Source organism: Callithrix jacchus, chromosome 2 (assembly GCF_049354715.1).
Source record: "Callithrix jacchus isolate 240 chromosome 2, calJac240_pri, whole genome shotgun sequence".
Taxonomy (NCBI): domain Eukaryota; kingdom Metazoa; phylum Chordata; class Mammalia; order Primates; family Cebidae; genus Callithrix; species Callithrix jacchus.
In genome coordinates this window covers 190,858,122-190,873,212 of record NC_133503.1, presented here as the reverse complement: position 1 = coordinate 190,873,212, position 15,091 = coordinate 190,858,122, and the positions used below count along the sequence as shown (strand labels likewise).

General features: G+C 42.0%; 1 protein-coding gene across 7 annotated transcripts in view; it reads left to right on the top strand.

The window, feature by feature from the left end:
- The window catches only part of TRIO (trio Rho guanine nucleotide exchange factor), a 376,037-nt gene that overhangs the window by 227,225 nt on the left and 133,721 nt on the right, over nt 1-15,091 (top strand). For all 7 annotated transcript variants that reach the window (XR_013532357.1, XR_013532356.1, XM_035291759.3 and 4 more), the window contains 4 exons: nt 2,259-2,378; nt 4,090-4,281; nt 5,055-5,204; nt 13,374-13,488. Coding sequence is in view for 5 of the 7 variants with exons in the window: in XM_035291759.3 (XP_035147650.2) it covers nt 2,259-2,378; nt 4,090-4,281; nt 5,055-5,204; nt 13,374-13,488 (577 nt within the window). In the remaining 2 variants the exon portion in view is untranslated. The remainder of the gene's footprint in view (nt 1-2,258; nt 2,379-4,089; nt 4,282-5,054; nt 5,205-13,373; nt 13,489-15,091) is intronic.

Sequence of the window (15,091 nt, the reverse complement as noted above, 5' to 3'; positions counted from 1 at the left end):
TTTATAGTGTTATCGCTCAGCTGTTTCCTTTGTATAATCCTTCATATATAATCGTATGTTAGTTTAGAATTCGTGCTTGAAGTGTAACGTACCGCTTACATATATCTAGTATACTTAGGTCTATATAATGTTTCTATATAATCATATAGGTATTGTAGTCATAGTTGTACTGGCACATTTAGTGCTGATTTATATAATCATTCTATATAACCATATAGTTGTATGTAGTAGGAGGAATGCCTAGAGCAGTCACAGAACAGAAGCAGTACATGGGAAAACAGCCAGACCAGGATGAGAACCAAAGACCCAGGTGGTGGCGTCCCTGCCTGAAAGGGCATACACTGTATGGCAGGCTTGGAGCAAGTGCCTCTCCTCCTGATAAAGAAGTTGTGGTACCTTGCATCCAGTTCCTGTGGAATGTAGGCCTCAGGCCTGATATCCTGGAAGTAACTGAGGGAGAAGAACCCCTCTGGTGTGACCAGTCACAGCGGCTGTACACCCTGTCAGTCTTTTCTCTCTTCTGTGCTACCTCAAAGAATCCTCCCATAAATATCTTAAGAGCACAAGTCTGTCCGCTCCCACTACATTAAGCTTACAGTATCCTTCTATTAGAAATCCTTTGAAGTCTCCAGCCCCCAAATAAGAAGTGTTGCACACGACACCTGTTGCACACAGCCCACTTCCTTGCCTCAGTGACCCAATGGGGGTGGACCCCTATTCTGTACATGACCCTCTACTGCCATGCACAGCCCACCTCTCTGCCCAGGTGACATAATGGGGTGGTCACTCACGTGATTATGTATGCCCTATTACTAAGTCTATATATGATGACCTCACTCACGACCCTGCCCCCTGCTTGTACCTAATAAATACAGATGCTCTTGGGCATTTGGGGGCTACCGCTGATCTCTGCTCACAGGTGGTGTGGCTCCCCGAGTCCAGATGCTCTTCACCAGTTCTTCAGTGTCCTGTCTCTTTACCTCTTGGATCCTGCACCTCAACACAGCATAAGGGACACCTCACGACCTTGTGGGGCCACTACAGCCCTACAGTTGTGACCTGCTAATAAAGTGCTCCTTCTTGCCAAAACACAAAACTATTTATTTAATAAGTAAAGGAATAAATACATGTTTCCCTTAGGTTTCACCTTTGACTATCACAGAGCCTAAAAAATAATGGCTTTAAAAAGGTGTTTTTCCCATGTAATGACTCAGGATATATAGAAGATTGCTAGTGTCCATTTAGTGGTCCTGTGGTGCATTAGGCTGAGATCTTGGTGATGGGCAGCCTTTCTCTTCTGGTTGCCAAATGGCTGTCATAGCTCCAGCCATTGCCTCCATATCCCAAGTATGAGGAAGGGGAACACATAATGAGAACTAGTCAGCCCCTCTATCAGAAAAGAAAGATTTTCACAGACTTCTGCAGAGACTCCTGCTTTGATCTCATTGGCTAGACTTGTACATTACTGTAGCCAGGCTGTAACAGGAGCTGATAAGGGGTTTTATTGCTTAAGCCCTCTCTCAATGTTGGGGTTTTACTTAGAAAACCCCAGCCACAGAAGTGGTTTTATTGTTTAAGCCTGCTCTCAAAAGTTGGGGTTTTACTTAGTTTTTCTAAGTAAAGCCCCAACTTTGGGAGAGGGTACTTCTGTGCTAAATGAGGAGAATAGGTGTCTCATAGGTTACCTGAGGTCTCTGCCACACCTGGCTCTCCAGAACTCCCACAGTCTCTGAGAGTGTGTGCAGTTGAGAAGCTCATGGCTTGAACCCTGTCATTGTAGCATAATATAATTCATAACTTGGTTATTATGCCATTCAACACTACAGTTAAATTGGAAAATGAGTCAATGAATAAATTAGTACCCCTCTTTCCAAGCAGTTGCAAATTTTTCAGTCCTGAAAATACTGAAAAAATGCTTTTCTTGATTATCAGGGAATTCTTCGTGTCAGTAGGTCTTCTAAAATGTCGTCCTTAATCTATTTTGACTTGTGGACTAATATTAACAATTTGCTGGACCTTCTACCTTTTTATTTCCCATTTGTTACCAAAAATAACAGAACTAATTAAAAATTTGCAGCACTTGCGATCAGATACCATGGAAGAAAATCAGGCTGTTGCCAGGAGGATAATAAAGGCATCAGTGCCTTGTACCTGCCAGGAGCAGCTGGACCGCCTTGCACGCTGATATTTCATCCCTGGTGGTCCACAGGATTCTCTGGAAAGTCCACTGCTTGGAGTTACCCTGTGTCATGTTTCAGGTGCTGGGTTGGATCCGCAACGGAGAGTCCATGTTAAATGCCGGACTTATCACAGCCAGCTCGTTACAAGAGGCTGAGCAGCTCCAGCGAGAGCACGAGCAGTTCCAGCATGCCATCGAGGTAAGGGCGCTGGGCCTCTCTGTGCATTGGCTCTTTCATTCCTCAGGACAAATGTCCTAAATCCCCCTACATGGCACTGACCATGGGAGCCACTCAGGGCCAGATTGGTAAAGACGACTCAGAGGACCCCCATTGACAGTGCTTCTAAGTCTGCAGTTGATTGCAGGAGAAGGAAGCATTGTGGCGCCACAGCTGAGGTGAGGATGTGCGTCCCAGCCAGATAGCCTCACTGCAGGGCTCCCAAGGGGCTTGGAGGCCAAGGGGGTTCCTGTTGTTCTCCTGTTGTAGGGACCCTGGCAAGATACACTTTCTCAGATCTGGAATAGCTCAGAACCAAGGAGCTCAAATTGCAGCCTCCGCTGAGGTTTTCTAGTATCTTGCTGGTCTTGTAAACACGTTTCTGCTGTGTTACCAGCGTCAACCAAGCAGAGAGCTCATCAAGTCCAGGTGTGGATCACAAATTCACTATCGGTCAGTAAACGATGCCGACAGGAAATCTCCTCAGATTCCTACTTAAAAGCAGCCTTGTTCACCTTGACTAGGGTCACTGCCATGCCAAAACTGGAGCAAGCAAAACGACCCAGGCCATTTCCAGGTCTGATCTAATTCACTGTCAGCATGTGGACTAATTATTTCTAGTTTTTTGGTAGGGATAGTGGCGAGGTAATGTCAAAGAAGAAAAAAACATATGATGACAGAAATGTTTTCTCCTGCTCTGCTCAAAGACATGTTGTCAGCCAGAGAAGAAAACTATAGACCTTACCACTGACTCATTCCCTAGATTAATTTATTGTCCACTACTTGGTGCCATTGTACACACATTAACACTTCTTCCTGAGGCGCAAACTCTGGGCATGTGTATACTGTGCCAGGGATTTCTAGTAATTAAATTGCAAGTAATAAATCACTGTGTCTGGGTGAAGGATTAGAATATATTGTATATAGTGTTTTATGGGATCATTTGTACTTTTCCAGGTGAAATGAAAGGTTTTGCTATTTTTTTTTTTAAATCTGTGTCCTTAGAGACCGTGGCCTCCATGACCACCCCCTCCCTTAGCTCCAGGGCCTCACCAGACAGAAGCTGACCTCTCAGCCCATCCTGGATCTTCTAATGAGGACAGATGAGCAAAATCGTGCTGCATTTGCCATGCCATTTGCATAGATGTATCAGATGGCATTGACTTCCAGAGAACACAGTTGTTTCATTCTTAGCTTTTTATTAGTTTTCTCTCTCCTTTTTAAAATCAATAGTTCTTGAAAACTTTTCAGTAGAGTCCAAAGTTTAAGTTGCAAGTAAAAATAAGCCTTCACTCTGGCCACCTTTTTTCTACTTGTTCATTTGCTTCCAGCAGCTGTTTTGAGAAGGATCAATAGGAACAATAAACTTGGAACATTTCAGCTGCTTCTTTGGCTGTTAAGGGTCTTTCCGGCTATTTCTCAGGCTGAGAACCCTACAGCTGAGACCCATTTGGGAGGTCTTGATGCATTTCATCCTTCATTAGCTAATTTAAATACAGACTTAGTTGTTTCTGGGCAGAAATCCTTTTTTACTAAACTGTCTGCTGTGCTTTTAGAAGCATCCTAGTTAGTATTGGCTGAAGGGGTTTTCACAGAATCATGAAGAACAGAGTAACTGTAGCCATCCTGGTTCCTTTCTAGTCAGTGGAGACACCCTGACAGATAAGCCTTCCCCTTTCTTTTCTGTCTCTAGAAAACACATCAGAGTGCGCTGCAGGTGCAGCAGAAGGCGGAAGCCATGCTACAGGCCAACCACTACGACATGGACATGATCCGGGACTGCGCCGAGAAGGTGGCGTCACACTGGCAGCAGCTCATGCTCAAGATGGAAGATCGCCTCAAGCTCGTCAATGCCTCTGTCGCTTTCTACAAAACCTCAGAGCAGGTTGGGGGGAGGTTTCCTTCCTTCCTTGAACTCCCCACTGATACTTAGAGCTTAATTTATTGGACGACTCAATTGTTGTTAACATGTCACTTGTTATCAAACCAGTCATTTGCAAGTCAGGCAGGGAAAAGGCATTCTTGAATTGAAATTATTCCTGCTTAGCTTCGATGTCAATAATAAGCTAGAAGGTAGCTAAGAAGACACCTCTCTTTGCCATTTAAACATATGACCTGAAACACATCAGAGAGAGACAGGCTATTTGCTTTGGTTTTATTCTTGCTCTGAAGGGTCTGCCTGCTTTTGACCTTGTACTTGTCCTCCAGCCAGACAGAGCCATGACTCCTTTTTTTTTTTTTTTTTTAAACGGAGTCTTGCTCTGTTTACCCAGGCGGGAGTGCAGTGGTGTAATCTCGGCTCACTGCAACCTCTGCTTCCCAGGTTCAAGCAATTCTCTTGCCTTAGCTTCCTGAGTAGCTGGAATCACAGGTGCCCGCCATCACACCCGGCTAATTTTGGTATTTTTAGTAGAGACGGGGTTTTACCATGTTGGCCAGGTTGGTCTCAAATTCCTGACCTCGTGATCCACCTGCCTTGGCCTCCTAAAGTGCTGGGATTACAGGTGTTAGCCACCATGCCTGGTCCATGGCTCCCTCTTTTTGTTTTGATCCTTCTGACAGCACCTTCATCCTCAGCCCGACTGAAAGGGCTTTCCAGAGATACCAATCGGCAATGGCAGATGCCAAGGCTGAGCCTCAAACTGTTCCTGTTCACAGGTCTGCAGCGTCCTTGAGAGCCTGGAACAGGAGTATAAGAGAGAAGAAGACTGGTGTGGCGGGGCTGATAAGCTGGGCCCCAACTCCGAGACGGACCATGTGACGCCCATGATCAGCAAGCACCTGGAGCAGAAGGAGGCATTCCTGAAGGTATGGGCAGCACCTGCCTGCCAGGTGTGCGCGGCACCGTCTTCACTTCCCAAGGGATCCCCTACCCGCTGGCTCTTGCCTGCCGTGGAATGTAATGGGGACAGTGTTACATCAGTGAGAAGTCAACCGAAGAAAGAAAACCTTAAAATCTTTTTTATATATGATTGCCCTTTCTTTCTAGTTTTCACAGGGGAATAGCTAAAACTGACAAATAAGGATTGGTTGAAAGTCACAATACCAAGTGATTATGGATACAGAGTGATTGATTGGTTGATTGATTTGGTGAAAAGAAATAACCTGTAGCTTAAAATAATCTTCCTTTGGGAACTCAGCCCCCTCAATCCCTTTATAGGCAATGAAGATTGTATCTCAGAAAAGGTGTAAGCATGGCGTGGAGTAGACACAGGGTGGGTGCGCCACACGGCTTGTGGTGGCAATCACTGATACCTACTCAGGAAATGCTTCCAACAGGAGAGGTGTGTCACATGCAGACCAAGCTGGGAGTTTTCTCTCTGAGAATCTTTAAATGAGGAATTTTTCAAGATTGCTTTGTGTTGGTTTTTTTTTTTTCAATTTGGAGAAAAGGTCCCAGTCTGTCACCCAGGCCGTAGTGCAGTAGTGCAATCATGGCTCTCTGAAGCCTTGAACTTCCTCGGCTTAAGCGATCCTCCCACCTCGGCCTCCCAAGTAGCTGGGACTACAGTGCTCTGTCCTATTTTTTTATATGTCACAGTTAGTCATACCTGGTCACAGATATGCTTTCGAACAGCTAAATTTTTCACGGTAGTTGAAACATTTAGGAATATTTGGTGCTGAATGTCCCATGTTGTATTCTTGGACCCTTGAAGAACTTCTGAGGTTCTGCTTGTTACCACCACCCAGACCCATTAAGAGGTGGTGTGGTGGTCGCTTTTCCTCTTTACCTGTCTCATTGCTTCAGCCTTCTCGCCTCTGACTCTTTCCTCTTACACTTAACACTTTTTGTTTTTTTCTGAAGTCCATCATCTGACAGAATTACTGGGTTTTTTTTTTTCGTTCTTCTTCAGAAAGAACAGAATTATTGTTTAGCCTGGGAGAATAAATTATAACTCTTTGAAAATTATATCTGGTCACTTATTAAGCAAGCTCCCGGGGTGAGAAAACCATCAGTTTCCAGGGTCATTCATTATAACTATGTCAACACCTTTTTAAAGCCCCTCCCCCAACATGTCCCGGCTGCGTAAGTTTACTCAGTGCTGACCACTGTTAGGATTTCGAAGTGAAATCATTATAATTTGCCCCCCCACCGTGTCCAGGATCCATTTAGTATGAAAGAAAAATGAAAGCCACTTCATTCATATAGTAAGGGTAGCTATTTAGGTAAAATTACAAAACAAAAATATAGGCGGTCCTCAAGTTATGATGGTTTGACTTGTGATTTTTTGACTTTCATTGGTGCCAGTGCACTGTGCATGCAGTTGAACCTGTACGTCAAATGCTGTACAGCCGTTGGTTTTTACTTGCAGTGTAGCATTCTATCAATTACATGAGATAGTCAACATGGATTATAAAATAGACTTTGTTTTAGACGATTTTGCCCAACTGTAGGCTTCAACCAAGCACATTTAAGGTAACTAAGCTAAGTTAAGCTGTGGTGTTGAGTAGATGAGGTGCATTAAACTCATTTTTCACTTATGATATTTTGAACTTACAATGGGTTTATCAGTGTAAGTCAAGGAGCATCTGTAATCACAAGGCTTTTTGGATCCCTTTGTTCAACTAGAATTTTGTGGTGATTTTATTACGGAAATTTAAAGATAGATACAAGAGCAGAGAGCGTGGATGCTCCTCGTGTTTTACTCCTCACCCAGCTTCACTGATTATCAGTGTATGGGCATATATCCACCTTCAGTGGATTATTTACAATTCTAAATACATCGTTTTATTTGTGATGAACATTAAATTCTCCCTTTCAGAAATACAAATATATTATCATTATATCTTAAAATTAATAGTAATTCTTTAATTAGCTGAAATTCAGCATTGTTAAACATTTTTCTGATTGTTCTATACATGCCTTTTTGTTTTTTTTTTGAGATGGGGTTTTGCTTTGCCACCCAAGCCTGGAGTGCACTGATGTGATCATAGCCCACTGCAGCCTTAGATGCCTGGCTTAAGTGACTGTCCCACCACCTCCCAAGTTCCTAGGGCTACAGGCACTTGCCACCATACCTGGCTAATTTTTTTTTTTTTTTTTTGTAGTGACAGGGTCTCTTTATGTTGTCCAGACTGGTCTCAAACTCCTGGGCTCAAGGGATCCTTCTTCCTTGGCCTCCCAAAGTATTGGGATTGCAGGCATGAGTCCCCACACCTGGCCTATAAATGTCTTTTTATACTGGTTTTAATTAAGATTCAGACAGGGCCCACATATTGATTTGGTTGGGCATGTCTTTTGAATCACTTTTAATCTAAACTGCACTCCCCCTTTATTATTTATTAATTGGAGAAATAGGTTTCTTAGATTGTGGCATATTCCCCATTCCAGACTGATAATTGCATCCTGTGGAGTCATTTAGCACCATCTACAATTGCTAGATTTTTGTTAGGTTGTGAACCTTGATTACAGCTGGTTTGAAAAAGAGAGAGGGGAAGAGAGAAAAAGAGAGACCAAGAGGGAGTGTGTGAGTGTATGTGCACGCGTGCAAGGAAAACCTTGCCAGTTGTGCTTGTACTTTTTATGGGGTTACACAGGAGACACATAATGTGTAGTTCTTTCTTTTGACTCTGGCTGGTAAGGAAATTGATCAGTGGCTCAAGTATGGTGAGTGCAGTTCATCCTCTGTACTTCCCATTAGATTTTCAGCTAATGGTGTTAGCCAGTGATGATACTATTTTTTGGAATTACAAAATGATGATACTCTAATTCTATCATTTCCTTTGGCCTCAATTAGCTAGAATTATTCCCTCTCAGCTATTTGGTTACTCTAAAATAGAATGTGCCCAGAAAAGGCAGAGTAAATGCTTTCTTGATCCTTTTTCTTTATTTGCCATATTCAGATAATGAATTGTTGCCATAGCAACTGTTACATATGACTTTTTTTAGTATCATCATGGATTTAAATATATTTGGTGTGTTTCAAAGCAGTCACTGTCACTTATCTTTTGACATTCAGCTTGTCCTATCCTTAGGAGCCTTTTCTTTTTTTTTTTTTTTTTTTAATTTTTTATTGGATTATAGGTTTTGGGGTACATGAGCAGAGCATGCAAGACAGTTGCGTAGGTATACACATGGCAGTGTGCTTTGCTTTTCTTCTCCCCTTCACCCACATTTGGCATTTCTCCCCAGGCTATCCCTCCCCACCTCCCCCTCCCACTGGCCCTCCCCTTTTCCCCCCAATAGACCCCCGTGTTTAGTACTCCCCTTTCTGTGTCCATGTGTTCTCATTTTTCATCACCCACCTATGAGTGAGAATATGCGGTGTTTCATTTTCTGTTCTTGTGTCAGTTTGCTGAGGATGATGTTCTCCAGATTCATCCATGTCCCTACAAACGACACGAACTCATCATTTCTGATTGCTGCATAATATTCCATGGTGTATATGTGCCACATTTTTCCAATCCAGTCTATTATCAATGGGCATTTGGGTTGATTCCAGGTCTTTGCTATTGTAAACAGTGCTGCAATGAACATTCGTGTACATGTGTCCTTATAGTAGAACGATTTATAGTCTTTTGGATATATACCCAGTAATGGGATTGCTGGGTCAAATGGAATTTCTATTTCTAAGGCCTTGAGGAATCGCCACACTGTCTTCCACAATGGTTGAACTAATTTACACTCCCACCAACAGTGTAAAAGTGTTCCTTTTTCTCCACATCCTCTCCAGCACCTGTTGTCTCCAGATTTTTTAATGATCGCCATTCTAACTGGCGTGAGATGGTATCTCAATGTGGTTTTGATTTGCATCTCTCTGATGACCAGTGACGATGAGCATTTTTTCATATGATTGTTGGCCTCATATATGTCTTCTTTCGTAAAGTATCTGTTCATATCCTTTGCCCACTTTTGAATGGGCTTGTTTTTTTCCTGTAAATCTGCTTGAGTTGTTTGTAAATTCTGGATATCAGCCCTTTGTCAGATGGGTAGACTGCGAAAATTTTTTCCCATTCTGTTGGTTGCCGATCCACTCTAGTGACTGTTTCTTTTGCCGTGCAGAAGCTGTGGAGTTTCATTAGGTCCCATTTGTCTATTTTGGCTTTTGTTGCCAATGCTCTTGGTGTTTTGTTCATGAAGTCCTTGCCTACTCCTATGTCCCGGATAGTTTTGCCTAGATTTCCTTCTAGGGTTTTTATGGTGCCAGGTCTTATGTTTAAGTCTTTAATCCATCTGGAGTTAATTTTAGTGTAAGGTGTCAGGAAGGGGTCCAGTTTCTGCTTTCTGCACATGGCTAGCCAGTTTTCCCAACACCATTTGTTAAACATGGAATCCTTGCCCCATTGCTTGTTTTTGTCAGGTTTATCAAAGATTGTATAGTTGTATGTATGTTGTGTTGCCTCCGGTGCCTCTGTTTTGTTCCATTGGTCTATATCTCTGTTTTGGTACCAGTACCATGCTGTTTTGATTACTGTAGCCTTGTAGTATACTTTGAAATCCGGTAGTGTGATGCCCCCCACTGTGTTCTTTTTGCTTAGAATTGACTTGGCTATGCGGGCTCTCTTTTGGTTCCATATGAAGTTCATGGTGGTTTTTTCCAGTTCTGTGAAGAAAGTCAATGGTAGCTTGATGGGGATAGCGTTGATTCTGTCAATTACTTTGGGCAGTATAGCCATTTTCACGATATTAATTCTTCCTAACCATGAACATGGAATGTTTCTCCATCTGTTTGTGTCCTCTCTGATTTCGTTGAGCAGTGGTTTGTAGTTCTCCTTGAAGAGGTCCCTTACGTTCCTTGTGAGTTGTATTCCAAGGTATTTTATTCTTTTTGTAGCAATTGCGAATGGCAGTTCGCTCTTGATTTGGCTTTCTGTAAGTCTGTTATTGGTGTAGACGAATGCTTGTGATTTTTGCACATTGATTTTATATCCTGAGACTTTGCTGAAGTTGTTTATCAGTTTCAGGAGTTTTTGGGCTGAGGCAATGGGGTCTTCTAGGTATACTATCATGTCGTCTGCAAATAGAGACAATTTGGCTTCCACCTTTCCTATCTGAATACCCTTTATTTCTTTTTCTTGCCTGATTGCTCTGGCTAGAACTTCCAGAACTATATTGAATAGGAGTGGTGAGAGAGGGCATCCTTGTCTAGTGCCAGATTTCAAAGGGAATGCTTCCAGTTTTTTCCCATTCAGTATGATATTGGCTGTTGGTTTGTCATAAATAGCTTTTATTACTTTGAGATACGTTCCATCGATAGCGAGTTTATTGAGGGTTTTTAGCATAAAGGGCTGTTGAATTTTGTCAAATGCCTTCTCTGCGTCAATTGAGATAATCATGTGGTTTTTGTTTTTGGTTCTGTTTATGTGGTGAATTACGTTGATAGACTTGCGTATGTTGAACCAGCCTTGCATCCCCGGGATGAATCCTACTTGATCATGATGAATAAGTTTTTTGATTTGCTGTTGCAATCGGCTTGCCAATATTTTATTGAAGATTTTTGCATCTATGTTCATCATGGATATTGGCCTGAAGTTTTCTTTTCTCGTTGGGTTTCTGCCGGGTTTTGGTATCAGGATGATGTTGGTCTCATAAAATGATTTGGGAAGGATTCCCTCTTTTTGGATTGTTTGAAATAGTTTTAGAAGGAATGGTACCAGCTCCTCCTTGTGTGTCTGGTAGAATTCAGCTGTGAACCCGTCTGGACCTGGGCTTTTTTTGTGAGGTAGGCTCTTAATTGCTGCCTCGACTTCAGACCTTGTTATTGGTCTATTCATAGTTTCAGCTTCCTCCTGGTTTAGGCTTGGGAGGACACAGGAGTCCAGGAATTTGTCCATTTCTTCCAGGGTTACTAGTTTATGCGCATATAGTTGTTTGTAATATTCTCTGATGATGGTTTGAATTTCTGTGGAATCTGTGGTGATTTCCCCTTTATCATTTTTTATTGCATCTATTTGTTTGTTCTCTCTTTTATTTTTAATCAATCTGGCTAGTGGTCTGTCTATTTTGTTGATCTTTTCAAAAAACCAGCTCTTGGATTTATTGATTTTTTGAAGGGTTTTTCGTGTCTCAATCTCCTTCAGCTCAGCTCTGATCTTAGTAATTTCTTGTCTTCTGCTGGGTTTTGAGTTTTTTTGATCTTGCTCCTCTAGCTCTTTCAATTTTGACGATAGGGTGTCAATTTTGGATCTCTCCATTCTCCTCATATGGGCACTTATTGCTATATACTTTCCTCTAGAGACTGCTTTAAATGTGTCCCAGAGGTTCTGGCACGTTGTGTCTTCGTTCTCATTGGTTTCGAAGAACTTCTTTATTTCTGCCTTCATTTCGTTGTTTACCCAGTCAACATTCAAGAGCCAGTTGTTCAGTTTCCATGAAGCTGTGCGGTTCTGGGTCGGTTTCTGAATTCTGAGTTCTAACTTGATTGCACTATGGTCTGAGAGGCTGTTTGTTATGATTTCAGTTGTTTTGCATTTGTTGAGCAGTGCTTTACTTCCAATTATGTGGTCAATTTTAGAGTAGGTGTGATGTGGTGCTGAGAAGAATGTGTATTCTGTGGATTTGGGGTGGAGAGTTCTGTAAATGTCCACCAGGTTTGCTTGAGGAGCCTTTTCAAGGCAGCTGCTAGGCTGTCTTTAGCCATCACCCTCATAGTCTTCAGCATCTTCCTTGTTTGGTTTGACAGTGTATTAGTCCATTCTCAGTGCTGCTATGAAGAAATACCTGACACTGGATGATCTATAAAAGAACAAGGTTTAATTGACGTACAGTTCTGCAGGACTGGGGAGGCCTCAGAAAACTTACAGTCACTGTGGAAGGGGAAGCAAACATGTCCTTCTTCACATGGCGCAGGAAGGAGAAGAAAGAGAGAAGTGCAGGGCAAGGCAGGGAAAAGCCCTTCACAAAACCATCAGATCTTGTGAGGACTCACTCACTGTCACAAGAACAGCATGGGAGACCACCACCAGGATTTAGTCACCTCCAGCAAGGTTTTTCCCCCTACCTATACACATGGGGATTACAATGCCAGATGACATTTGGGTGGGAACACAGAGCAGACCATATCAGACAACTTGAAATTTCACATGGATCAGTAGAGACCCATGTTGTGTTTTTCTCATAATTGCAAAAAAAGATAGCCTAGCTCCATCTGCTGGAAAAGTCTGGAAACAGTGACCAACCCAAAAGTCCCGATCATCCTGAATGACTAGACTGTGGTCTCTAAATACCATTTACCACTAGAGGGAGCTAGAGCTCCTTAACGAAAGATTAATTCCAGACCCAAGATGGGAAATATACAAGATGTTTCTAATTCAAATATTGACAAGTTTGTTTCCTTACCTTCTTGATTTTATATTTGTATCCTTTAATATAAAACCCTTATTTTAAAATATGAATGAAACTGCTTTGGTTTATCCTGCTGCATAAACATAAACACATATTGTCAGTTACCTGTTACCAAAATAACATCACGTAACAAAGTACCCCAAAACTCAGTGGCTTCGACCGGGGTTGGCAGTCTGTGAACTGAGGGCTCAGTTGGACCACATCAATGTAGTTTACCTGTCACCTGTGGCTGCTTTCATCGGTTGTTGGTTTGAGTAGTTGTGACTGAGAAACAGACTATGACGCCCCCAAAACTGAAAATGTTTACTGTCTGCCCTGTGTAGAAATCCAGGCACAGCCTAGCTGAGTTCTGTGGCTCAAGGTCTCTCCTCAGGCTGTGATCCAGGTGTGTAAACCTCTCCAGGCTTCCCTTCCTCTGTGACCATAAGCCAGTGGCTGCCCTCCGTCCACTGCCCCATGGGCCTCTCTATAGGGCAGAATATAGCAGCGGTTGTCATCAGAGCGAGGGCTTCAGGAGAGAGAGATTTTTTTTTTTTTAATTGAAATAGGTTTTATCCTATGCATTTTCCAAACCAGAAGGTGGCCAGATAAATGTTTTAGGCAAAGATATGTTAGAGCCAAGTGATGTGTACTCCAGACACATGTTTTGTAGAAGTCAAACTAGCAGCACATTGCTCTCCATTGTGTTTTAGGCTTGCACCCTTGCTCGGAGGAATGCAGATGTCTTCCTGAAATACCTGCACAGGAACAGTGTGAACATGCCAGGAATGGTGACGCACATCAAAGCTCCTGAGCAGCAAGTGAAAAGTGAGTAGAGCTGGGACTTCCCGGGGGCGGCCCGATGCATCCCTGGCAAGAGACGGAGGGAGCTTGCTTGATGTGTTCTGAACTCTCAATCTCAGTTTCATTTCTTTTTTTTTTTTTTTTTTTCCCCGAGATGGAGTTTCGCTCTTGTTACCCAGGCTGGAGTGCAATGGTGCCATCTCGGCTCACCGCAACCTCCGCCTCATGGGTTCAGGCAATTCTCCTGCCTCAGCCTCCTGAGTAGCTGGGATTACAGGCACGCGCCACCATGCCCAGCTAATTTTTTGTATTTTTAGTAGAGACGGGGTTTCACCATGTTGACCAGGATGGTCTCGATCTCTTGACCTCGTGATCCACCCGCCTCGGCCTCCCAAAGTGCTGGGATTACAGGTGTGAGCCACCGTGCTCGGCCCCTCAGTTTCATTTCAAATGTGCATTTCATGTTAATGAAGTCCTTACTAATAACCTTAGTTTAATAATAAAATATTAAACAAATGTATAGGCTGATAATATATTGAATAGGTTGATAGTTTATTGAACAATCTGAAGAATATAAACAGGGAGAAAATGCAGATTTTTATGATGATATGATTTTTATGATGATATTTACTGCCGCTGGCTATTTTGTTAGAGTAAGTGAAAAATATTATAGATGGAGGAAAAGAAAAACCAGAGTTACCTATAGGCAAAGTATTTTTAAAAGCTCAAGTCGAAAATTACATCCCGATTTTATCACTGTAAAGTGTTATCAATTTTGTATACCTAAGGCATAGTTAATAAAAACAAATTAAAAATAATAGTATATAGCTTATATCATTTGAGTATAAAAACCTATGAAACCATATTTGTGTGTGTGTGTGTATATATGTAAGTGCATAGAAAAAGGTCTGGGAAAATGTGTAATAGGATGATGTGGACAGGAAAACGGATAAAGCAACTAAGGCACAAATCGAATAACTACTTTGACCAGGGTTACACAGCCTAAGTTGAGTTTTATAGGGAAAAAGTTGTGATGATGAGTTAACAAATGATTCATCTCATACATTTCAAAACAATATGATTAACAAAAACTTTCTGCCTTATATTTTACTGTCAGCTCATCTGATTCACCTATTAGTTGTCACAAAATCATTTTGTTAACACTACTGTAAATCTTTATCAGTGAAACGTATTTACTGATTGTTGAGTTTTTTCTTCTAAAGAAAATGTATAACTCACAAAAGTAATTATTTTTCTACATGAGTAAGTCTGATCATTGGTTTACTTGGCTCATGTCCTATAAAAGTGATTTCCTTTCTTCCATCTCTCAATATTGATTTTATTTGTTGATTGTGTCCTGTCATTTCTGATGGAAGATATTGTGGTCCTTTCTAGGTTGTGCTAGTTTGACACACGTTTCTGTGTGAGAGGGAGACTGTGTTTCATTTATTCCCTCATTAGATCTTCATTGTACCTTTGCTGTTGTATATCCTAATGGTGGATGCTGTGAAGAATTAAGTGTTCTGTTTCCCTCAGAGCCTACTTGGGGAGTGAAAGGTTTATTTATGCTCGAGTCAGTGCACTAAGCTCCTGTAAGAGTAATGGTGGCAGAAAAGACAATATTACC